The sequence below is a fragment of the Cervus canadensis genome, chromosome X, assembly GCF_019320065.1.
Source record: "Cervus canadensis isolate Bull #8, Minnesota chromosome X, ASM1932006v1, whole genome shotgun sequence".
NCBI lineage: Eukaryota > Metazoa > Chordata > Mammalia > Artiodactyla > Cervidae > Cervus > Cervus canadensis.
In genome coordinates, this window is record NC_057419.1 from 37,046,784 (window position 1) to 37,059,263 (window position 12,480).

General features: G+C 43.3%; 1 protein-coding gene across 1 annotated transcript; it reads right to left on the bottom strand.

Moving 5' to 3' along the window:
- Window positions 1-1,233: 1,233 nt before the first annotated feature.
- Window positions 1,234-10,264, bottom strand: PIN4 (peptidylprolyl cis/trans isomerase, NIMA-interacting 4). Its single transcript, XM_043459176.1, has 4 exons — window positions 10,142-10,264; window positions 7,618-7,691; window positions 2,018-2,137; window positions 1,234-1,409 (listed from the first exon to the last, which is right to left on the bottom strand). Exons 1-4 carry the CDS (start codon window positions 10,215-10,217, stop codon window positions 1,251-1,253), a joined length of 429 nt encoding a protein of 142 aa, XP_043315111.1. The 5' UTR covers window positions 10,218-10,264; the 3' UTR covers window positions 1,234-1,250.
- Between the last annotated feature and the right edge of the window lie 2,216 nt (window positions 10,265-12,480).

Consider the following 12,480-nt stretch of genomic DNA (forward strand, 5'->3'; position numbering starts at 1 on the left):
TTTGTAGGTCTATGTATTCATTTAAAATGAACATTCTTTTCAGAATTTTTTTCAAGATTTTCAGTATTTATAGCCCTTATTTAGAGACAGTGTTTTAAATGTGGTTTTAAAGCAGTTTCATCTGATAACCTACTATTTTGATCATCCCTCTGTATCATGCTGCCATATCTATGCATTCCAGGGAGTGGACAGCCTTTAGTCTGCTCAGTGGGGAATACTGCATGGAAGCATAGGTGGTCAGAAATGTCTAAAATGGGAAACAACTCTCTAAGGTGAATTGCTGCTATATGGCATAATGCGGGTATGTCAAATGCAGCTGAGAGAGAATACAGTGTGTTCAAAAAATCACTGTTAATCACATAGTTGTACTTGCAAAGTTTGATTTTTGAAGTAGTATAGTATTTATATTTATATACTTTTTTGTTATGTCATAAAGGTGGCATTAAAAAAATGTAGATACACAGAACATTGACCCTGGAGAGGACTGTCATAATGTAACCCATACAATTTGAGGATGAAGGAATGTTTTTAGACTGACATCCCTCCCTGTCTTTTTTTTTTTCCTTTTTTGGCCTGTGGCTTGTGAGATCTTAGTTCTCTGACCAGGGATCAAACCCAGGCCCCAGCAATGAAAGCTCCAAGTCGTAACCACTGAATCACCAGGGAACTCTCACATTTCTCCCTTTAATCAGCAGTTGGTGAATGGCTACTGTTTAGTCTAGTACAAAAAACTGACAGAACTGAGTGTTTTTTTCTTCCAACAAACGTTTATTTAAAAAGAAAGGAGTTAATGTTGAATGGCCATAATGTTGAATGTGCCATGTGCTATGTTATGACAATGGAGCTGATAACAACTGTCCTGGCAGATCAATGTTGGCTACCTTATAAAACTAGTGTCTAGTAGCTTATTTTATGATTTTCATATGCTAATCCATTTAGTCAATGTCCAATTCAATCTGAATTGTATGAACTGATATTTGACTTTTCTAGAGAAGCTTTCTAAATTAACTTATGGGATATACTGAGAATCAGATAAAGCAGTTCTTAGAGGGAAGGGACTAACAGGTTTAAAAGGAGTCTGCTTGACTTAAGAGAACTACCAACTAAATACCTACTGTTGTGCACACCAACCTTTACCCACCTGATTTTGCACCCACAAACCCACAGTGACAGAGTTCATAAAATACAATGATTATTCAACACCTTTTAAAGAAATAATGTATAAAACATATGTAGTCTTTCATACAATTTTATTTTCTCCCTTCCACCATTATGATATGATACCCAAATTTTGTCTTTACTGGAGGGTCTGTAAACACAGGCTTATCCAGCACACTTATAGGCAAGGTGAATGCTGCTTCTTGAAATGGTCCCACCATGGACCCTCTGGTCATCCAACCCAAGTCACCCTGGAAAATCCAAAAGATATGTGATGTCAAGTGGCCCCGAAGAGGGAACAGTTCTACTGTAGCTTGAAAATTTCCCAACATGAATGCTAAGGTTCCTAGGTTTATTCATCTGGGCTGGAGAGAAGAAGACTCACTGAGCACAAAATGGGGAAGAGGTCCAACCCTGGGCTGCACACAACAAGCGCTCACAATGTTGCTGGGTGTCTACTCTGTACTTAGTCACTCAGTTGTGTCTGGCTCTGCAACCCCATGGACTGTAGTCCTCCAGGCTCCTCTGTCCATGGAATTCTCCAGGCAAGAATACTGGAGTGGGTTGCCGGCTGCCCTCAGGGGAACTTCCCAACCCAGGGATCAAACCCAGGTCTCTCTCATTGCAGGCAGATTCTTTACCATCTGAGCCACCAGGGAAGCCCTAGATATCTGTTAACTGTGCAAGTTTGGTTATGCCAAGGTTTAGACAAAGGTGACCTGTATTCAACTGTTCACAAGTTGGACATTTCTGCTTTTAAGATCTTTAAGATATGCCTAAAACTAATGGCAAAACAGAAATAATCCCTACTGCTCTGTGTCCTCCATGAGGGACATTTTAAATGATGAGTGCACCATACCCCTTGCCTGGCTTTATCTTCACTATATTGTGCAGCCACTTCATTGAATTTCATTCCAGACTTTAACTTTTCCATGGCTTCCAAGATTTTTCCATGTTTTTCACACAGAATGTGTCTAACCTACAAGGAAAAAACATGTTCATGTAATACCTGGAGACCCAAACGATTTCTTTCCTCACAACACAGCAGTCACATCAGGATTACCCCCATACTAGTGAAAAAAAAAAACAAACAACCTCATTCATTCATGGCAATGGAAAATCCTGGAAGTCTGCCCAACTGGGCAATAGCCCAATGGGGCAAAAACCCATTTCCCGTATCAAGACAATATCTTAGAACCCAGATTTAGATGGAAAGTGGGTACCTGGCTGTGGAATGTTCCCATCCTTTACCATGTACCTCAACGGTAACAGGAGGAGGAAACATGATAATGGTTGAGAGCTGGGTACTGGAGTCAAATCCCCACTCTCTTGTATGGTCTTAGACATGTTTTAAATCTCTAAATGTTTTCCCATTTGTGCACTGAGATAACAGTAACTGTGTTATGAAGATTGAGATAATGCAGCTAACACTCAATAAAGGTTACCTATTAATTTATCAGAGGTGGAAAGATATGAAAAAAACCCACAAGGAAATACTTTTTACCAAAAGAGGCCAATTGTATAAAGCCCCTCCACAATTTAACACTTAGAAAAAGAATCATATGTTGAAGATTAAGAATACTCAACCCTAAAAAAGTATTCAAATGTAACTTATGTTTATATAAAGTCATGTTTTTTAAAAAATCACTATGTCCTTAGAAATGCTTTTGTCAAGATATGTTTTGTAGGACTTCCCATTTCTCATTCAAACAGAATCCATTATTCATTTCTTATTATAGGTGATACACTAGGGTAAGGCCTAAAGATGTCTCCTTTATAAATTTAGAGACAGACAAACCATGTCCTCAGGGTTCAGTTAGTAAAACTGGGGATGACAGGATCCTGGACTGGAGGAGCTACACAGGAGACAGACACAGCAAAGAAAAGAATGTGTCAAAAAGCAGGGCTCAGAGAGGCAAACTTCTATAGAATGTGTCCAGCACTGTCTAGGGGAGACAGGGACAATCTGGACACTAGAGAGATACATGTTGGGGGATGAGGATGGTTCCTCAGACCTCATCTTAGCCTGGCTAAAACTGCTTCTCCACTGTTTCCCTCTTTGTGCTTCTACATTCACAAAGCAAACCTGGTTCAATGACTGGGAAAGTGCACACAGCATTCGTGATCACAGAAAGGGGATCCCATCTACCACTTTATAAATGAATAAACAAGTATTCTGGTTTTACACAGTTTGACGGGTTAGACATAATGAGTCTGTAGTACCTGTGGAGTTTGCAAGTGTGACTGACCAACTGACAACTGTATGAGACTGACATCTTAGAAGAGAGCCAAGGGTCTTTCCTGGCAGCCCAGTGGTTAAGACTCCATGCTGCCAATGCAGGGGGCCTGGGTTTGATCCCTGGTCGGGGAACTAAGATCCTTCATGCCTGGTGGTGCAGACAAAAGATTAGAAAAAAGAGCCAAGCTCCAGAGAAAATGTGGGAGTGATGAACATGGAGGTAGTGGATCACCCAAGGAGGCTACACAGAACAAGAAGAAGTACACAGAATAAGACAGTACACTAAAGACTCATCAGTGGAGAATATTGGCATTTAAACAATAAGCAAAGAAGCTCAACAAGCATAATAAAAACAACCAGACAGGTAGAGAGAAAGAGTTCTGTTGTGTTAACAGAACTCAAGGCAAGAGAAAGTTTCAAGGAGGAAATGGGCAACAGGGTTAAAATGCTGCAGAACAATAAGGATACAGGTCCTTAGCAAAAGCTGTTTCAGAAGAGCGGTAAGTGCAGAAGCCAGGGTGCAGCAGATGACTGAGGAAATAATGGGAAGCAGGACAGTAATGAGGGTGTTGGTGGTAGTTAGTTGATCAGTTGTGTCTGACTCTTTGCAACCCCATGGACTGTAACCTGCCAGCCTCCTCTGTCCATAGGATTTCCCAGGCAAGAATACTGGAATGGGTTGCAATTTCCTTCTCCAGGGGATCTTCCTGACCCAGGGATAGAACCCCTGTCTCCTGCTTGGCAGTCATATTCTTTACTGCTGAACCACCAGGGAACTGCAATGTGAGTAGGGTTCCCCCAACTAACTGAGTTAGAAAAGGAGAAAGGGCTCTGGTCAGAGGGAAAGAGTCACATGCATTGATATATTTTTAAGATCCCTGGGTATATTTTCAGAATGAAGGGAAAGATGCAGTAAAGATGGAAAAGTTGAAGACAGAGCAAAGAAAGAGGGTAGAAATAAATGAAGGAGCGAGGCTAGGCATTCAGAGCACTGCTGGAAAAAGGCTAACTTTAGTTAGTCTTAAAGGAAGAGAGGTGGGAAGAATGAGGAGGGAGATGTGGTGAAGATAACTTTGCTGGTCAATGAATTCCTGACTATAGGTCTGGTCTCCATTTTCTTGTGACAATTATAACAATATTTCAGTTATTGAGTACTTAATACCAACTGTGCTAAGTGCTTTACATGCGTGATCTCATGAAATCTTCACACCAACCCTGTGAGACTGGATCAGTGTTTCTCAACCTTGGCACATGTCAGAATCACCCCAAGAGCTTCTAAAAAATATACCAAGATCCAGTCCCCACCCCTAGAGACTGTGAGGCAGCTGGTGTGGGGTAGATCCCTAGGCATGGAGACTTTCAGAAGATCTCCAGGTGAAGTTGATGTATACCAGGGTTGAGAACCACTGGACAAAGCTGTCTGCTGATTGACTGGAGGAGGGTGGTAGATGGCTTGAGGCGAGTAGCAAGGGATCTCCATAAAGTTCTGATGGCCCAGCTCAGGGTAGAGACGAGCAATCAGTGGCCCCAACCCCCGAGGCTGTGTGACTCTCCAGTGGGCCCCAGAAGTTCTGGGTTTGAGTGTAAAAAAAGGAGATCACTGGATTGATCCTGAGTTGTGGTCTGGCAGGTGGACATAGTGGATCACCAAAAGGAAAGGAGTCAGGGCTCTATGATCCATCTAGTTTCCAGCCTACAAGACATACAGGGCTCAGAGAACAGACACAAAGCCTGGGAGAAGGTGAAGCGAACAGGGCAGGCTAGAGGGCCTAGAGGTCTGTGCATGGAGAGAAACAGACAGGATTGGGGGAGGTGGGAAACAAGAGGAAGGAAGGAAGCTGTGATCGGAAGGCAGGTTTGAGAATCTGGGCAGCTCTAAAGACACAGGGCAGGGCTGGATTCAGGAGTACGGTCTAAAGCAGAATGGCAGGTGTGGAAGGAGCCTAGACCCTAAAAGGCTGAAGGGTTTGGGGTCCCTCTGCTACTGGGGCCTTCACAAACACTGGAGACAAACCAGCTGTCCCCTAGCAGGTGAAAAGTTCAACACACTACTTTCATGTGTCCATGGAACACTACTCAGTAATACAAAGAACAGACTATGGATACACACAACAAGTAGAATGAAATCTCCAGAGGTTTACAGTGAGTGAAAAAAGCTAACCCCAAAAGGCTACACACTGTATCATTCCACTTATAAGGAAATCATAAAGTTATAGAAATGGAGAAGAGATTAGCTGCTGCTCTGAGGTCATGGAGGGCAGGGGTAGGGGATCCATGGGGGAAGTGGGTATGGCCATAAAAGGGCAACAAGAGGGATGATGGAAATGTCTGGATCTTGATTGTAGCAACGTCAATCTCCTGGTTGTGCTAATGTGCTAGGGTTTTGTAAGATGTTACCACTGGGGAAACAGGATAAAAGGTATAGCACTAAGTCATTTCAGTTGTGTCTGACTCTTTGCGACCCTATGGACTGTGGCCTGCCAGCCTCCTCTGTCCATAGGATTATCCTGGAAGAATACTGCAGTGGGTGGCCATGCCCTCCTCCAGGGGATCTTCCTAACCCAGGGATTGAACCCATGTCTATTACATCTCCTACACTAGCAGGCGGGTTCTTTACCACTAGCACCATCTGGAAAGCCCCTGATAAAAGGCACATGTACATGTATAAAAAGTACATCTATCCTACAACTGAATGTGAGTCTAAAATTATTTCAAAAGGAAAAGTTTAACAAGAGTTTAACCTTAACTGACTTTCCTAGCTAATTGATGCTTTCAAACTGGTGTTGGAGAAGACTCTTGAGAGCCCTTTGGACAGCAAGGAGATCAAACCAGTCAATCCTCAAGGAAATCAACCCTGAATATTCATTGGAAGGACTGATGCTGAAGCTGAAGCTCCAATACTTTGGCCACCTTATGCAAAGAGCCAACTCATTGGAAAACACCCTGATGCTGGGAAAGACTGAGGTCAGGAGGAGGAGGGGGAAACTGAGGATGAAATGGTTGAATACTATCACCGACTCAATGGACATGAATTTGAGCAAACTCTGAGAGATGGTTATGGACAGGGAAGCCTGGCGTGCTGCAGTCCATGGGGTCACAAAGAGTCGGACAGGACTGAGCAACTGAACAACCACCTTTCATATACCTCAAGTATAGCCGCACTGAACTTATTTTTGTTTCCAGAAAGGGCAAGATGCCTCTTTAAAGCCACTTCTTCAGTTGGATGCCCAGACAAAGTAGCTGACTTGCATTTAGGCACCATGTTTTATGAAAATTATCTTTGGATACCAGAATCCCACTTCAAATGGTGGGATGTTCATATGAGAATGAAGGTCAAGTATATATGGAAAGCAAATTCATGTCTCCCATCTCTTATCTTTCTATGGGTTCACAGAGTAGAAAAGTGGGCAGAATGGCCTTCTCTATTTACATTCCCTCTCTTTTTTGGCTCATATGTATAGGTGCATTTAAATGCTACAACTCCACTATAGCTCTTCTCATATAGCAATGATATTTCTTTCTTTACCTAACTGCTCCCAACTAGACTGTGATAACAGGGACCATCTCTTACCTGTTTTTTTTTTAATACCCAGAATTTAGTACACTGCTTGGCACAGGGCAGATGTCACTAAATCCTTAAGGAATGAATGAATCAAAGTATGGAATCCCACATCCTGACTGAAACATGGAAATTGCCTTCTTATGTAGCATTAAACAGTATAATTCTATTTCAAATTATATTTTCCCAGGGCAGATATACCTCTGGCATTATGTCAAGAACTTCAAGTAATTATTTGCAATTGTCTCCCACCTTAATTTTCAAGGTCAGGGCTCTGGCTTGTAGCTTACAGGTGGGGAAGCTGTCTGTTGAGACCCATGCCTTTGCTTGCTCATCTCAGCTCTTGGTTTTGTCAAGTAGTATTTCATTCTGAGAAATAACTCATTCACTTACTTGGGAAGACTTAATACATTTTAAGGAAAAATACTAGAATATGAAGAATTTCTGGATGTCTGAGAAAACATTTAAGAAATATTTTAAAGAAATTACTTTTCATAAGTGAGTGATCTATTATTTTCCACTTTTGTGTTATCTTGATCTTCTGTCATTATTAGGCTAGCCTTAGGATGAGTTAAGCATACTGTCTTTTCCTTTTATGTGTACCAAAATAACAGATGTATATGTTATTTATATTTTTTAAAAAAAGGAATGAGTAACTCACCTTTACTGCATTGCCACCACCTTTGGGACCCTGAGCCTTCTTCTCAGAACTCTCACTCCCAGAGGCTGCTTTTCCTTTAGAGAAGAGATGACAAGTACTCATTTAAACTACACTTTCACCTTATTATTCAACACAACAGTTGATACTTCCATCACAGCACCAAGCTTCAAAAGGGAACTCTGCAAACACTTTACATCAAACTAAATTAACCTGTAACTCACCTCTTAAAACAAGGAATTTGTGCCCTACAAAAACCCTTCACAGAAAATGGATACACAAGTGAGTGTGCTAATAGTTGAATGGGAGCACCAAAAACCTGGCCTGGATTCTCTAGACCCAGTTTGAAATCCTGCCTTCTAAGAGCAAACCCTGGAGTTCTTGTGAGATTTCTAATAAGCACTGCAGCTATGTACTTGGATACTCACAATTATAGTAGGTAAAATGTCCAAGAATATATTTTAAATAAAGATCAAATTTCTTACCACCCATATTTGGCTAAAGAATACATTCATGTCCAAACTCCTGGAGTCACTGACACTGCCTACTGATAACCTTCCTAAGAAGTTATCAATATTCAGATTAACACAAGGGACAGTATTTTACATTTTATTACTGTGTCATTTTGCTACTATGCCAATTTCTGTGTTTATGGCAGCATATTTACTGTTAGAGGCTGATGTTCCTAAGAACTATTCTTGGTTGAAGTGTTCAGTTCATAAACGTTTCCTAAGTAACTAAGTTCCAGGCACTGGAGATACAAAGATGAACAAGCCATGGCATAATACCTTCCTTCAGGGGGCTCATATACTACTGGGGAAGATCGTTATGTAAAAGATCATTTCAGGAGAAGGAACTATGCTCTATAAATAGGGGGCTGTGGAAGCACAGAGGTACATTTTAGCCAGTTAGAGAAGGTTTCCTGGATGAGTAGAAGCTGAACAGGCAAAGAAAGGACAAAGTGAGGAGAATTCCAGGGTAGGGAAACAGTGTAATATGTGGAATAAACTATGGACAAAGCCAAATCTGAAGTGGGAGTGCTGTGAGATGAACCCAGGGGAAGTGGCTGAGGGTTAGGGCATGAGGCCCTTTGGGCTCCATTAAGGAACTTGGAATTTACCCTAGAAGTAATAGGGACCTATTGAAATTTTATTCAGGAGACTCCATCCTGTCTTAGGAACCCCAATGCTGAGCACCCAAAAGTTGTTCAATAAATGTTCCACAAAACTGAAAATCCAAAATGCCAACCACCAAATGCCTAAGAAAATGTTACTGCCAAAGGAGTTTTATTACACTAAACTCTTCTTTTCTCTAGAACAATGATGCCTTCCAGTCATCCCATCCTCTGCCCCAATGGATGCTATCATCTTCTGAATGCCCCTTCACTCCCTCTGACTAAGGACTCTGGCAGCAACTTCAGGCTTCCTTTCCACCCTCACTATTGCCCTAATCTTGGATGACTTCACCATCTATGCAGAGGAATCATCCAACAGCCTAACCTCACACCTTCTAGACCTCCCTCCCAAATGCCCATGCCTTTTAATCCAGGCCACCTGTTCCCAGGGGCACGTGATGGAACTGTGCCACTCACAACTAGTTCAATCTCTGGCTACAACTTTCTGTTCTTCCAGCCTTCTCATGCCTCATTCCCACAACACAGGTTCTTTAATGTCACAGAACCACCTCCCCCCTCCCCCCATTCAGTTCCTTTATCCTCCTATGTTCTCCTATGCTATCAAACTTCTCCTTCCCTTCCCAGTCTGGATCCCATGCTTGATCATCTGAACTGTGTCCCCAGTGGCACTCTTAATTCCCTTGTGTTGCTTTCCTTCTATTATCATTGTCCAACAAAACCTCAACCTTGGCTAAAAGTTATACTTAGCTCTTATCAATCCTGTATTGTGCCAATTATACGGTACTAGGTAAATCATGACTGAGCAGATTGTGTCCTCTACAAATTCATGGCCTTCAATCTTAAGCTCTCAGCCCTAAGGGCAATCCTTTTTTAAGTGTTTCATCCCCTCTCACCACCCCAATGACTATTCCAAACGCTTACCACTCTCCTCAAGACTCCTACTCAGTACTTGTCCTGCTGTTTTAAAAACTACCATTGTCTTCCACTTTTTACCACCACATCCATCTTCATCTCTGTGACGTCAAGCTTAAGATGTCCCTTCTCCTACTCAAAGTCAACTGCTCTACCCCTTTTCTCCCAAATTTCACTACCCTGTAGCTTTACCTAACTAATGGATCCTTCATGACAGCCTCACTCCCAAGATTTGCCCATTTGGAAGAAACTAACAAAATCAAACTTTCTTTTAATCTTTTCTCCTCTTCTATCCACCATCTAATCCCCGTGCTTTTAAATCAAAACTGAAGTCCGTATTGATTGTTTCTAACATCACTTCCTGGTCAGTCCTCTAATCACTGGCAACCCGCTGCCTCCGCCCCGGACCCCGGCGGTCTGCTCCCTCCGCCTTGCTCCTCACCCAACCCCATTTCTTCTTGGTTGCTCTGGCTGCTCTACCTTTTCCCCCTTTTCCAGAACCGCTTTTTCCTTTCGGCGGCATTTCCAGAATCTGCCGTTGAACTCTCAGCTGCATAGGTTGCTGCACAAAGCCCCTTCAGGCCCCACCGGTGTGTCCTAAACATATGCCAGAAAGCGGCATCGCAATTGGCCATCCTTACCGTGGCTCCGGAAGCAGGCATATCTTGGGGCAGGCCCGGTCCTTTGACTCTCGGGCCAATGGGGCTGAAGCTCGGACCCGGTAGAGGGGCGGAGCCAAAGGTTGGGCGAGGGCGGGAAGCCACGCCTCTGTGCTTTTTGCGGCTTCTTTCACACGCCCTTCTTTGCGCCCTTTACCCAACTGCCCTACCCGCCTCCTCCACGCGTGCGTAGTGGAAGCCGGGGGGAGGGGAACGCGGGGGCGCCTCTGCAGTCCCTCGGCGCGGGGTTCCAGCCAATCCCGCGGGGCCATTAGACAAAGGCATATCCGGAAGAACCTCGGCTGCAGCCTACCCCTTTCGCGCACTCATACACACCGGCCTGCCCTTCCTTTCGGGTTTTCGGTTTTAGTTATTTTACAGCTTGTAGCGAGCCTGTGTAAGTGGCTGAATTTGCCCAAAGCAGTGCCTCAAGTAGTTCAAAGGAGAAAATTATGGGCAGAGGCAGACACAACTGAGCGACTAACACTACTACTGTTAAATATTTGCTATAGTTAGTACCTGTGCGGCTTCCCTGGTGGCTCAAATGGTTAAGAATTTGCCTGCAATGTAGGAGACACAGGTTCGATCCCTGGGTCAGGAAGATCCCCTGGAGAAGGAAATGGCAACCCACTCCAGAATTCTTGCCTGGGAAATCCCATGGGCAGAGGAGCCTGGCAGGCTAGTCCATGGGGTCACAAAGAGTCAGACAGGACTTAGCAACTATAACAACAACAATAACTATTGTTAAAAGCATGGATTCTGTACTTCCTGGCTTCAAATCCCTGCTCCACCACTCAGGTACTAGTTCTGTGACCTTGAGGAAGTTACCTCACCTCTCTTTGGCTCAGTTTCATCTTCTGGAAAATAGAATTAATAATAATACCTTCTTACAGGGTGTGAAGAGAATTAAACAAGTTTGTATTTGTAAAGCACATAAAACAATGACTTGCTTGGGGAGTGTTAGCTTAAGGTGAATGAGTTTTGAATTTACATCCTCAAACTTTTTACCCTTATCCACAACCCCTCTTCTCCCAATTTTTGTAAGATCAGGGCTTTCCCTCCACTCCATGAGATAGCTCTCTCAGCTTGCCCATGCCAGCCAGAATATGTAGGTCCTCCAGCTCAGAGCTTAGTTTTTGAATTCAGTCTTGTAGGACTTCAGATGCTACGTGCCAGAGATCAGGTGTTTCTGAGACTGCCACCCCGAACTCATGCATTACAGGCAGCCCCCTGTTTTACTGCTGTCATTTCTGAACAGGCACAGTTTAGGCACTCCTTGTTTTGGATTGTGAGTGATCAACTGTGGGAAACACATCCAGAGCTGAGGAGATAATTGGTCCCTCACTTCTGAGGTGGATCCCACTTATGTATTGACTTTCAAAGTCCTGCTGGAGATGAGGCAGGGTGACAATAATAGTATGGCCTCATGTTCAACAGTTCATCTACAGCCAGAAGGCCAAGAGGGCACTTTTATTCTGGTTTTTCATAGGGGAAAGCCTTTCCTGTGACCACTGGCTATGGCAGTCTTAAGAGTGGGAATGAAGCAAAGTTCAGACCCCAATGAAGAGCCAGGATTAAATGGCTCAGGTATCTACAAATGCTTGGTGCCTGGAACATTGTGAAAGTTCTGTGTGTTCCAGCAGATAACAGCAACAACAATAATGAGCCTGTGTAAGTGGCTGAATTTGCCCAAAGCAGTGCCTAGAGGCCAGTAGTTCAAAGGAGAAAATGATGGGCATAGGTCCCAGGGTTTCGAGGTCAAAAGCGCTTTAGGACTGATAAAATCATGTACAATCTCAACTATGCAGTATGCATCACAAGCATCTTAAATGTTAGTTTTGGGATGTGAGTTTATGGCTAACTTTCTTTTTTTCTGTTTAAATTATGTTCTGTTTATATGAATTGGCATGCATTCTTTCTTTTTAATTCAAGAAAAAAGGCAATGGATGTTATTTGTAAAACAAACAACAGAAAAGCTAGCCTCTATACAGGGTTAAGTCTGCACCAGTCTGTGGAGGCCGACTGTGGAGGAATCTGTGGGAGCAGAGTGACGAATGAACAGCAGAAGGGGCAGGGGGGCAGAGCGGAGAAAACTTCAGCCTTGAAACCATGGTAACATTTGCGGGAGTGTGCACAGTGATTCAGAGCCAGGGATGGCTG